At 45.2% G+C, this 13269-nt stretch overlaps 1 protein-coding gene across 2 annotated transcripts in view; it reads right to left on the bottom strand.

Moving 5' to 3' along the window:
* Window positions 1–7272, bottom strand: part of LOC101170725 (paired box protein Pax-7-like) — a 41324-nt gene extending 34052 nt beyond the window's left edge. Inside the window, exons 1-4 of one of the 2 annotated variants that reach the window (XM_023957070.1) lie at window positions 6317–7272; window positions 5544–5779; window positions 5341–5470; window positions 5045–5191 (exon numbers count right to left, since the gene is read on the bottom strand). In XM_023957070.1, the coding sequence (XP_023812838.1) occupies window positions 5045–5191; window positions 5341–5470; window positions 5544–5779; window positions 6317–6401 (598 nt within the window). In that variant the 5' untranslated portion in view covers window positions 6402–7272. The remainder of the gene's footprint in view (window positions 1–5044; window positions 5192–5340; window positions 5471–5543; window positions 5780–6316) is intronic. The other variant, XM_023957071.1, reaches the window with a different exon arrangement.
* Between the last annotated feature and the right edge of the window lie 5997 nt (window positions 7273–13269).

The following is a 13269-nucleotide window of genomic DNA, read 5'->3' as shown; positions in this document are numbered from 1 at the left end:
GGATGAGAAAACACCACCCACTGTCATGAGAGTAAATATGGAACTGTGTGAGCAGTGTGTGAGAAGTGTGTGAGCAGTGTGTGTGTGCAGTGTGTGTGTGCAGTGTGTGTGAGCAGTGTGTGTGAAGCGTGTGAGAAGTGTGTGAGCAGTGTGTGTACAGTGTGTGTGAGCAGAGTGTGAACAGTGTGTGTGCAGTGTGTGCAGTGTGTGTGCAGTGTTTGTGTGCAGTGTGTGAGAGGTGTGTGAGAAGTGTGTGAGCAGTGTGTGAGCAGTTTGTGTGTGCAGTGTGTGAGCAGAGTGTGAGAAGTGTGTGAGAAGTGTGTGAGCAGTGTGTGTGCAGTGTGTGTGCAGTGTTTGTGCAGTGTGTGTGAGCAGTGTGTGAGCAGTGTGTGTGCAGTGTTTGTGTGCAGTGTGTGAGAAGTGTGTGAGAAGTGTGTGAGCAGTGTTTGTGCAGTGTGTGAGTACAGTGTGTGTGTGCAGTGGGTGTTTGTGTGCAGTGTGTGTGCAGTGTGTGAGCAGTGTGTGTGCAGTGTGTGTGCAGTGTGTGTGCAGTGTGTGAGCAGTGTGTGAGTGCTGCAGAGATTAGAGTGGGAACAAACACAGTAAAAACAGGCCTTCTTAAGCTCCAGTTGACACAGCCAAGCCCTAAGTGGACAGCTTCAGGCTTAAGAACAGCCATTGCAAAAGTTTTAAGACGTCGCTATAATCTTTGTGGGGGGAGAGGGGGGTATTAAAAACCAGAGGCAAAATAAAGTGATCTGCGCCTGCTTTCCAGCTGCCCAGATTCTTGGGAAATACAGGAAAATGATAACTGAGAGCCGAGCACCCCAACCCCCCCACATCGCTTTCTCAGACTCTCGGCATTGTTGTGACTCAGCCTTCGTCTCAGTTAACACCTCCCAAACACGCTGTCCCGTGCACCGCAGCGCTCCATGAAAGCTTCAGTTTCAGTTTCTGCTCTTGATCCTCCAGAGGAGGTCTGAGAGGAGAACCAGAGGAGAACCAGAGGAGGAGCAGAGGAGGAGCAGAGGAGGAGCAGGTCCAGCAGGAACATCTGATGATGCAGAAACCAACATCACTGACAGTTATGGAGCTGAATTCTGTCCATGCAGTAAAAATATGCAGGAGAGATTTTCACTCCAGAAAACGGACAGAACACGTTAGAAAAAATAAATTAAATACAAATTTTTAAAAAAGGAAAACGCCTTCAATCCACAGATCTATGTTTAAGGTTTACGCTGACATCAGTGTTAATGCAGCTCAAAAACACTTCTGTTCAAATCATGTCTTACTCTGACCCTAAAGACGCCCAGGTCACATCCCACAGGGTGTCTCAAACTCTCCCAGCCCCCCCTGGTGAGGAACTTTTGGTTCCAGATGCTCAGTTTGACCCTCCACTCCTCTGGTGTTTACAACATGACGGTCCCAGAAAGGAGTTCTTTCCTTAACAAATCTCAGTTCTCCAGCAGAGGGTCCGACAAAGCCCCCCCCCCCCCCCCCCCCCCCCCCCCCCAGTTAAAATCTCAGGTGTAAGACAAATACTGAGATCTTAGCTGATGGACTGCAGTAAATTCAGAGCAGGAGCTGACATGTGGCGGCTGAGAGCTTTCAGCTCCGCTTCAGCAGACGGGAGCAAAGGAGGACTGAAGCAGGTGTTTCCAGAGTTTCATAAACTCACGAGTAAGAGCCGCTAATCAGACCTCTTCTAGTGGACAACTCCAGAAACCAGGACTTGCTGCTGCGCTGATGGGGAGAGGGGAGCACAGCTTCTGGAGCCCCCCCACCCCAGGTCCATTTGCATTCTGAGCAGGAACTCTGCAGCTCCAGAGAGAGGCTTTCCTTTGGGCGTTCTGCTGTTGTCTGCTTCATTTGTGTCACTTTGAAGCAGTCTATTCACAGCTATTCACACACAGGCCTTCAGCCCACAATGCTCACACTTCACACACTGTCAGTCCAACCCCCCCGAGCCCCCACCTCAGATCCTCTTCTTTATTTAAGAGCGAACCTGGAGGAGTTCATCACCTCCCGGAACGCTGAATGTCACCACAAAACAAGTGCAGTCTCCATTCTCCTCACTGCTCTTTTTGCTGCTGTTTGTGTTGCAGATGGACGTGTGAAAGTACACCCCCAGCTCCGTTCCTGTCTGCTCGTCTGCAGGCGGGGAGGGAAAGCCCCGACTCTTTCTATGAGAGCATCTGCAGAGAGCCACAGTTCCTCAGAGGAGCTCACGCCCAGAACCTTCCAGATGTGGAGAACACAAACCTCCAGAAAGCACTGCTGCAGCCCCGCAGCTCGTCTGCAGACCCCCCCTCCTGAGCAGGCTTTATTCACGGCTGCAGCCTGTGTTCAAAGGGATGAACTCACCCCCCCTCCCAGAAGCTGCGGCCCCCTCCATCACTGCTGGCCGGCATGCATCACTGATCTTGTCATTTTCTGCCATAATGTGAGCGTGATTTCCTGATGAGGAGAACCATGACCGAGCCATCGGATGAATCCCGCCACACCAACCGCTTTATGGAAATTTGACGGAAAATGCAAGAGAAGCAATACAACAATAATTCAGAGGGGAAGCGCTTACAAGAATAGCCAATTATTCACACTCAGCTTCACGTTTCTGCTCGTTGTCTTCATGCAAGAGTGGAAACAAGAACCTCTTCCAGCAGGTTTGTTCCTTTGATCCAAATGTCATCGATATGGGAGGAATTCTTACATGTCAGTCCCAGAATTAAATTCTAATTTGTATTTGTGAAGACGTTAAATCATTTACAATAAACCTCCTTCCTTTCTCCATCCATCTATCTTTCCTTTCATCTATCCATCTGGCATCCATATCCACTTTTAGGATCACATGAGCTTCCTGCACATGGTTTTCTGTTGTGAGTTTGGTAAAGTAACAGGCTTCACCAAAACTAAGACAAGAACATCACTCTGTGGGGGTTAAGACTAAAGCCCACTGACTTCCAGATTGAAGCACATTTGAAGAAAAAATAACTAACAGGTCAGTTCAGCAAGTAACCATCGTTCCTTCATTAAAGCATCTTCTGTTCATCAGACACATTTTTCAGCAGTTTCCTGCCTAAATAAAGAACTCTGACTCAGAAGCAGGTTTGTGGTTCATCAGCTGAGATTTCCCCAACCGCCTGTCCCCCTGAAGTGACTTGAACAAGCAAAGCTGATTGGATGATGATGTCCAGTATTGCTTCATGTCAAATAACTGGTTTGAAATGATGACAAACGTCATCATCCAATCAGCGATGTGCCCCACACACCTTTTCTGCTTTCTCTTTGTGTTTTGGTTTTCTAACCTTTCATTTTGTTTTTTCAACTGTTTGCATCGTTTTTGGTTTTTAAGTTTTGGTTTCTGGAATTTCATTTTGCTTTCTAAAATGCTGTTTTTTTTAAATTCGTTTTGCTTTTTTAATCGCCGTTGTGATCTTTAAAATGTTTTTGCGCGGAGTGATTGGTTGATGAGATTTGCCCCTCAGGGCCACCGTACATTTCTCTTACAGAGACGTGAGAAGAATCCCTGTCACTACAGAGGCCCCGCTGGAACGTTCTAGGTGATCGGCTCCCATAACCTCACATTTTCATGTTCTGCGTTTTCACCAGTTGTTTGAATTTATTCAATCTTTTCTATTGCAATTTATTAAAAAAACAGTTTATAGATTTTTATATTCTTTTATTTCCTCTGCTAAAATTATCAGCACACATTTGTGGACACGTTGAGAACAAATCCTGCAGCGTGATGAGGAAGACGGAGCCTGAACGGTCAACAGCTGGTCCTGATGCTGCTTGTCTGTTTCCAGAGAGCGCCTTAGCCGCTGATGTGGAGGCCTCCACTGCCGGTTTTCATTTTAGTTTTTGTATTTTTTCTTACATGTAGTCATTTTTGGTTCCCGCCGGGGGGAAGAGGGGGGAGGTTAATCCCGGTTTAATAAAGCCGTGCACAGCCCCGGACCAAGCCTGTGAGGATTGCGTTATCTGCTCCCAACATTTGAGCTTCCCCCAATTTCAACCTGACAAAAACTCAGAGAAAGTGAGGATGATGCCCGGAGACAATGATTATTAATAACTAAGTTCCTGCTGCCTGCTGAGCTGCAGGTCTCCTGCTCCAGTGTTTGTTCAGAATGCGTCCACCTGTTCTGCAGGTCTGCAGCTTTAATAGAAAACCTAAAGAGGATTTCTACGGGCTCCTATTACCATATTTGAAATGAAGAAATGCACGAGTTTTCTTCATCAAAACCAAGTTATCTCTTCGCTCTGCAGTCTGTCCTTCAGCTAGAAGAGATCCAAATATGCTGCAAGTTGATTATTTTTTTACTTATTGTAATTAAAATAGAAAAGTGGTTTGTGTGAGTCGTTCGATATGATGGCCAGAGAAGCCTGGGAACAGCAGGAAACACTGAAATCCTCCCAGTGGTACCAGCCGTACGACTTTCACACAATCACAAGGCCGGGACATGCTGGGGTTCTTCAGCCAAGTCCAGAAGCCAGACACCAAGCTTCATCTGCAAGATCAGCTTTCCGGCAAGAATTCTGTGGGGGGCTCATACCCACAGACACCCCCCCCCCCCCACACACACACACACACACTCACAGTGAGAGGAAAGCCTGGATCTAAACTGAGGCCTTGGAGTCAGGCCTGACCTGCTGGAGCGCAGAATGGCGCACCTGAGCACGCGCGTACCTGACAGTTCAACGTGGAGCTGAAAGTTTCCTGAACAAAAAAAGAAGGAATTTGTTCTAGGAAAGACTGGAGCGTTTTTAGACTTCATTCCGTTTCTCATGGGGGCTCTTATTTGTCTACATCCCTACTGTTTTTTTCTGTCTGGATCCTATGCGTTCGGGCTCTTTGGTGTCGCGCAAGCACACTCCACCCCAACATTTAGGGACATAGCTGACACCCCCCACACACACACGGGCGCGCGCGCGTCCCAAAGGACCGTCCTCCGCATCAGACCGTTTACCCCCAATTTGTCAGCGTTTAGGCCTGACGGAGCTGCGCGCTGTGCGCTGCGCGCTGCGCGCTGCGCGGGGCTCTCACCTTTGTCCGCCAGGATGCCGTCGATGCTGTGCTTCGTCCTCCGCTGCTGCTCCTCCTCCTCTTCCTCCTCGTGCTTCTTCTTGTCAAAGTCAGACTCCTCGAATTTACTCCCGAACCGAGCCCGGAGCACGCGGCTGATGGAACTCACTGTCAGTATTGCAGATATTATTATTATTACTATTTTTTATTCATTCGTTTCACGGTCATTTTGATGTCTATCTTAAAAAAAGTCTAACCTAAAATTGTTTTTGTTTTTTTGTTTCTAAATCTACATTCAGACGCCGGCATGAGCGCACCTGAGGGGGCCGTGCTCCTCTCACACACGCCGTCTTTGAGCAGCCTGTCCCGGATCTCCCAGCTGAACATGCCGGGGTTGTCCCGCCTGTACTCCTCGATCCGCTTCTCCACGTCCAGAGAGGCCACCTGCTGCGCGAGGCGCGAGCCATCATCATCATCCTCATCCTCATCATGAGTCATTGTGTTATTAACGGGAACCCACCCTGGGCTTGCTGCCGCCGATCGCCCCCGGGCGGATGGAGCCGGTCTCCTGGTAGCGGCACAGAATCTTGGACACGCAGCCGTGGGACACGCGCAGCTGGCGGGAGATGACGCACGGCCGGACCCCGTGGTGCGCCATCTCCACGATCTTGTGCCGAATGTGGTTGGGGAGAGGCCGGCCGTTGATGAAGACGCCGCCAAGCTGGTTGACCCGACCCTGGCCCAGAGGAGTGGAGACTGGGGGGTTCCGGGGAAAGATGTGGTTATTACGAATAAATCAATCCAAAAAGGAATTTCTAACAAAATACTAGTGTGAGCGCAGCAGATGTTTCCTCTTGGAAGGCCTCATGGTTTGGAATATTTCCGCAGATACTTCTTAAATTCACGTTTTTTCTAAAATGTTCGAATTCTGCTGAACATTTCAAACGCAGCAACACGAAGCATAAATCCAACAAACAGAAAAGGGGTAAAATAAAGAATGATAGACAAGAACAAAATACCTCTAAAATTTATCATTATTTTAAATATATATTTCTATAAACTTTAAAGCAGGAAATTGAAGCTACATAAACGCAAATTAGACTGAAATCTCACAGATGAAGAAATAAATCAATACATTTGCATAAAATAAATTAGAGACGGGCGGAGACCCAGACACCCGCAGCCCCCTCTCCTCCTGACCGTGAAAGTTTCTAGTCTTCTCACAGATGCGTCCCTGTGAGCGCGAGGGCCCGGCGGGGACCCGGCGGGGGCCCGGCGGCTCCTGAAGCCTACCTTCCAGGGGGAATCCAGCGCGGGGGTAATTGTGTCCGGGAGCTGCGCGCATCATCCGCGGCTCGGGTCCCTGCAGAGAAGACATGAGGGCAGAAATCCTGCAGATGTTCCAGCTGACTGAAGGTGAGGAGCAGCTCCACGGGAGGAGGAGGAGGAGCAGGACGAGCTGTCACTCTGCTGCGGACCTCATCCTCACACGAGCGCACCGCGCGCGCCACTAAACCGCGTGAGAAAAGTTGGAGCAGCCAATAGGAGAGCGGGCCACGAACACGCGGAGCCCTGACGCAGTCGTGCACGCGCTTCATGTGGGTCACATTGACCTGGTCCTTTCCAACTGTGCTGCGCGTGCACCTTCTGTCACACGAGCCCAAAGAAAGAACCTTTTAACGTGCGAGTCTGTAAAAAAAAAAGACAAACCTGCTCAATGTCATCATAAAACATTTCCTTCCTTCTGTTTTTGCGTAAATATTTAAGAATGAGTAAAATGATGACAACCTGAGTACAAATCTGCTGTCCTTTAAACTCTGCACTGCATGTTACCTGGGAGGGTGCGTGTTGGTTTTTCTTTGTTTCTGTGGTAAACCTTTTTTTTCGTGCGTGATGATAAAGGTTTCCAATGTCCGAACATGAAAGAATTTAAGTATAAATATAGAAATATGATCATTGATATCAGCATTTGTAAATCTGCGTACTTAGAAAATAAGATTGTGTTTTTCATTTGTGTGTTTTTGGAAATAAGACTTACATGTGCAGCTGTGACCGGATGTCCACTTAGGGAACAGGTGGGTATACTGAAAAGTAAGGAGCTCAGGTAAAAGGGGTGAGAGTTTATAAGATTCTTCTTTTCTCACTCCCTTTGGACTTTGGTGGTTTATATAATTTTGTCTGGTCTTGTTTTATACACTTTTCTTGTCTGATATAATTTTGTTATCCTAAACTTGTTTTCACTTGTCCAAAATACATATTTTTGAACTTGAACTTTTTGTTTCCATCTGATTGAACATTTTAATCACATTTTTCTGCGTTACTATTTAAAAAAAAACGTTGTGCAAAAAGTATTTTTCTATTTCTAAAGAGTGTTTTAAAAAATCTTTCAAAGATCTGTGTGCGTGCGTGTATGCGAGCGTGTGTGTGTGTGTGTGTGGGGGGGGGGCTGTATAGCGTTTCTGTTTCAATAGGCCCATGAAACAGAGATGCGCGCCGGTAAAGCTGCTCTGGGCCGCATCGACGCAGACGCTGAAGGCCTTCAGATGCTGCAGCTGGAAGTGATGATGAAGATGATGACGCTTCCTCCCCCGATGGACTAGATGTATGGATGAAGCTTCAAATGGTTTAGACTGACTATTATTTCGCGCTGACGTTTTAGTATGGAAGCGATTCTGTAGCATGATTCAAAATAAAAGTCAAAACCAGAAACGCTTTTTCATTTTCAAAATGAAGCTGCATTTTTTGACTCAAAATTAAAATGAAAAAGCAATCCAGCAAAATACTTTTTCCATTTTCTTCTTCAACACTGCTTATTATTTCACTTATTTAAAATGATAATGAAAATGGTATTTGACATTTCATTTTCAAAAAGTTCTCTGTTAAATGTGTAGCAAAATTCATTTAGAAATGTCTAATTTGACAATTAAAATGGATTCACAGAAATGATTTTTTATTTTCAAAATGCTTTTTCATTTCTACTTAAAAACTGCTTATTCTGTGTTATAATTAAAACGAAAATGCAAAGAGGGGATTGCATTTTCATTTTAACATCCACCCTGCGAACATTGTCTCATTATTCAATTCGACTTAGCATTTCCAGCGGGGAGGCGGGGCGATGACGTCAGTGCTATCTCCGTGAGTCCGTCTAAGAGATACATGCTAGGAGCATTGTACATTTGTGTTAGCCACATAATCATAACAGTAATAACAGCACATTCAGAAGATAGTCTCCTGCAGCTTCGCGCTGATTTTGCTGTTCGATGACAGCTGGAGTCCCATTAATAGCTATAGCAGATTTCGCCATGTTAAACGTTTGCGCGAAGCTGAGTGCGTGTTGGTCCAACCATCTATCTTCTAAATGTGCTTTTATTGTTGTGATTATTATTAAGGGCCTGCTCACTCATTTTTTTTTAAATCCGTGCGGTCAGTGCTTTTTCTTCGCTGCAAGCAGGACCCGAAAGACGGGTTAGCATTAGGCTAATATGTGCTAAAAACATTAGCCATGGAGGTACTTAAAACTCTGAACGGGCAATGAGCATCTTGGATGTAAATATGTGGGAATTACATCATCCTTTATTTTGTTCTGGACACCACTGGAAACACAAATTCATATGATGGTTTCTCAGATAGTAGCAGCACTTCTGCCTTCGCCGATCGGGAGTTTTGGGTCACGGGAATTTGCGCTCTGCTATGCGAAGGCAGCTGCCGATCCGAAGAAAAAAAGCTTGTCCGGGGGGGGGGGTTTCGACCAACCGCTGTGCGTCAGGAGGACCGCAGAAGGCGGAAATGCTGCTACGTAGTCCAGAGAAGCTGTGTAAAATCATCAGGAGTGCACAATCGTCACAAAGCCGTCTCATCTGCCGCTAACACAAAGCTACACTGCTCCTAGCATGTGTCTGTTAGCAGACGGACACATGGAGAGCACTGATTTCATCGCCCCGCCTCCCCGCTGGAAATGCTAATTAGAATTGAACAAAGCAACAATGTTCGCAGGGTGGACGTTAAAATGAAAATGCAATCCCCTCTTTGCATTTTCGTTTTCATTATAACACAGAATGAGTGGTTTAAAAGTAGAAAATGAAAAAGCATTTTGAAGTTTTGATTTTTCATTTTAATTTTGAGTTATTTGATGCAGTTACATTTTGAAAATTAAAAAGCATGTCTGTGAATCCATTTTAATGGTCAAATTAGTCATTTCTAAATGTACTTTGCTACACATTTACCAGAGAATTTTTTGAAAATGAAATGTCAAATACCATTTTCTTTATCATTTTAATTAAGTGACAGAATAAGCTGTGTTGAAGAAGAAAATGAAAAAGCATTTTGGTGGATTGCTTTTTCATTTTAATTTTGAGTCATTTGATGCAGCTTCCTTTTGAAAATGAAAAAGCATTTCTGGTTTTGACTTTTATTTTGAATTATGCTACAGAGTCGCTTCCATATTTTAGCGCGTGTTTCTGTGATTGCATCTGTTCGAGTGTGTGCACATGCGTGATTTGTTACCCCCCCCCCCATGCGTGGTTGTCATCCTGCGAGCTGTTTGGACACACATCGGTGGTTTATGTGTCACGCACATGTATGCGTGTTCTTTTGCACACAAAGAAAAGAAAAAAACTTGGGAACCTGCAGCAAAAGCTCACCTGCGAGAAAAGCATGCACATATGCAGAACCCACGTGCGCAGCTCTGCCCCCTGCAGGTGGAAATGTTCTCCACGCCCTGAACTACACTTGTCAGCGTTTCAGAAGAGATAATATTTTCCTGGAGCTTAAAGTTGAAAATGGAGAAAAAAACACAGTTAACCAATCAGAAAGCAAAGCAGTCAAAGGCTGGTGAAAATACAGAGTATACTATTTTATTCACTCTTCCACAAGAAGATGATTTTTTTTATTAATTTTTTAGAATAAATGATCAGAATGATGCTGATTACTTTTTTTTCCAGACGTTTCTTTTTACTTTTTGAAATTTAAAATGAAAAATAGCAAATTATAAATTTTTAAGATGCTTATTAGAGGACTTTTTAAAACAGTAGTGGAACAACAAACTGAAATTCACAGGTTTGCTGGTTCCAATCCAGCTACTGTTGGGCAAGGATGAGTATAGCCTAATCAGACAACTAAAGGTCTACAGAAAAAAGTGGACTCTGCATCACTCTTTTCATGTTTATATTTGATAGTTAAAGGAGAAAAAGGAAGACTGTGATGAAAATCACAATGACAGAAACACGTTGAACTTTTCTGTTTTTTTCAAGCAAATCTGCAGCAGCAGGAACATCTTATTTGACTCACTTATTTGCGTCTATTTTATTTTGAAAGGAACGTGTATGTGTTGCTGTTAAAATAAGCTAAAAAAGTTAAAATTGTTATAGAAAAAGTATAAAACAATACTTTAGTTTTGTAAATATATATAAACTACATTTTATAAATACATGGAATCATGCCTCCTGGACGCCTCCCTGGGGAGGAGTTCTGGGCATGTCCCACTGGGTAGAGGCCCCGTGGAAGACCCAGGACACCCTGGAGAGACTAAGTCTCTCTGCTGGCCTGGTAACGCCTCAGGGTCCCCCCAGAGGAGCTGGAGGAAGTGGCCGGGGAGAGAGAAGTCTGGGCATCTCTGCTTAGACGGCTGCCCCCGTGACCCGGTCCCAGATGAATAGAAAATGGATGAATGGATGGATGTATGGATGGATAGATGGAGGGTTGGATGGATGGATGCATGGATGCATGGATGGATGGATGGATGGATGGATGGATGGATGGATGGATGGATGGATGGATGGATGGATGGATGGATGGAGGGTTGGATGGATGGATGGATGGATGGATGGATGGATGGATGGATAGATGGAGGGTTGGATGGATGGATGGATAGAAGGATGGATGGATGGATGGATAGATGGAGGGTTGGATGGATGGATGCATGGATGCATGGATGGATGGATGGATGGATGGAGGGTTGGATGGATGGATGGATGGATGGATAGATGGATGGATGGATGGATGGATGGAGGGTTGGATGGATGGATGGATGGATGGAGGGTTGGATGGATGGATGCATGGATGGATGGATGGATGGATGGATGGATGCATGGATGGATGCATGGATGGATGGATGGATGGATGGAGGATGGATGGATGGAATAACGGCCAGAGAAACAAATTATATGTTTTTCTAAACAGAGAAGTGGGACTTTCTGGCTCTCAGTGGGTTTTGGTCAGTTAGAAAGGAACCCAAATGTCTCTTTCTGGGAGCAACAGAAACAGGGAACAACAGTCCCGCAAAGTTCTCTAAATGACAACTAAAAGTATCCAAAGATTAGATGTCTACAGGTAAATGTGCAAGAGACCTGTATACGCAGAACACTATAGACATCTAATAATTATAGCGGCTGGATAGCTCAGTTGGCCAGTCAGGGACTGGCACATGGGAAATCAGGGTTCAATTCCTAGGGGACTCGATGAGCTTCAGCCCTTCACGCTTCTGCCTCACTAGGTAGCCACAAGGGGGCCCAAGTCTGGGTCCTCCTGTACCGGTCCCCAGCCTGGATGAGATACAGGAGAGTGTCAGGCAGGACGTCCGGCATAAAAATCTCTGCCAAACCTCCAGTGCAAATTAGTGAAAGCTGATTCACTGTGGCGACTCCTGAAGGGATATGCCGAAGGGTGACCAACAACAAGATGTTGACAGGTAGATGTGTAGGAGACCTCTGTATGCAGGGCGCTATTGGTAGACATCTAACAGAGGAGTGTTTCCGAACCCTGGTCCTCGGGGAATACTGTCCTGGACGTTTTCCATGCTGCCCTGCCGATGCACACCTGATTCAGCTCATCTGTCGATGAAGGGCAGGTGTGTTTGAGTTGTTTTCTAAAAATGAAGGGCAGTTTTTTCTGAGGACCAGGGTTGGGAAAGGCCGTATAGAGATGTCTGACATGTCCAGTAGACACCTACAATAGATGTGTAATAGTTATCTAATAGAAATCTTGTGTCCGGTGGGAAGGAACTACCAACATGGCTTGTTTACAACACGCGGGGCATGATGGGATGGTGACACGATTAGATGTGGGAAAGTTGTCTGCTGGAGATCTAAACGGCGATGTGAAACATACCGCTATGAACCGATGTCCAACAGATGCATAGCACATGATGTCAGTCATGATGTCTAATAGATGTGTCCGTGCCCGTCCAAGAGATTACCCCCCCAAATGTGATGGCCCACAACAATCCAAAGGAACCCAAATTACACCCCTCCCCTACAAAAAAATAATACTCATTAAACAAAAAAATAAAATAAATGTATTGAAGAAAAGACAAAAACATAAGGATGGACAGACAGACAAATAGACAGGCATTACATAAAATAAATAAATAAATGCAGCCTCAACAGAGTCCTGCTTGTGCCGGCATCAAGCCCGGTAAAATCAGTGGGTAGTGTCAGGAAGAGCATGAAACATAAAACATATAAGACGTATAGATAATGACAGAAGCGTCATAATACTCCAGGAACTAAAGGAAAAACATGGACCAGCAACTTAAATCTATAAACAGCTAAATGTTTAAATACAATGAACCTGATCTGAAGCCACCAGAACTAGTTACCTCCTTAATGAATTTTTCCAAGAGGAAAACTCTCCAAAATACACAAACTCTGAAGCTACACTTCCACCTGCCGTGTCAACTTGCGTTCAAGCAGCCACTTTCAATGTAAAGTCTATGTAAACGACCATTAAGCCACAGTTCTGGCTTCTGCGTTCAAAACCGTTCATGCGACGCTACGCGAGTTTTTACGTCCGTTCTCAGGCTCTACTAACAAACCAGGTTTCAGTAAACGTACCCAGAAAGTTCAACCACCTGAACTTTCAAATAGTTGTAGGTCAAACAGTAGAAACTTTGACCAATCAGGGACATGGATCTGGAAGTGATGTGTGGATGGGGCGTTTTTCAAAACACTGAAGTGCCATTCGGTTAAAAAAAATTGATCATGGAGGAGAAATGACTAACTGCAGTTTGTGCCTGGATGGAATTCTATGACACCAAGTTTTTCATCTATCAGAATAGAGCTGTGAAAGAAAAAGTCTGGCACAAGATTCACCAGATTTACACCACTGTGACATTTCACACCGAGCTTTTCCAAATGCAGGTGGTGAACATGCGCCAGTGAACAGTAGAAAACCAAACTGCTGCACATCCCAACAGATGCATCCAGTTTCAATGTTAAGTCAATGTACAGACATGATCTGCGGTCCTGAAG

This window comes from Oryzias latipes, chromosome 7 (assembly GCF_002234675.1).
Source record: "Oryzias latipes chromosome 7, ASM223467v1".
In the NCBI taxonomy this organism is placed as follows: Eukaryota; Metazoa; Chordata; class Actinopteri; order Beloniformes; family Adrianichthyidae; genus Oryzias; species Oryzias latipes.
The sequence above is the reverse complement of the archived record's forward strand: the minus strand, read 5'-3'. Positions and strand labels throughout refer to the sequence as shown.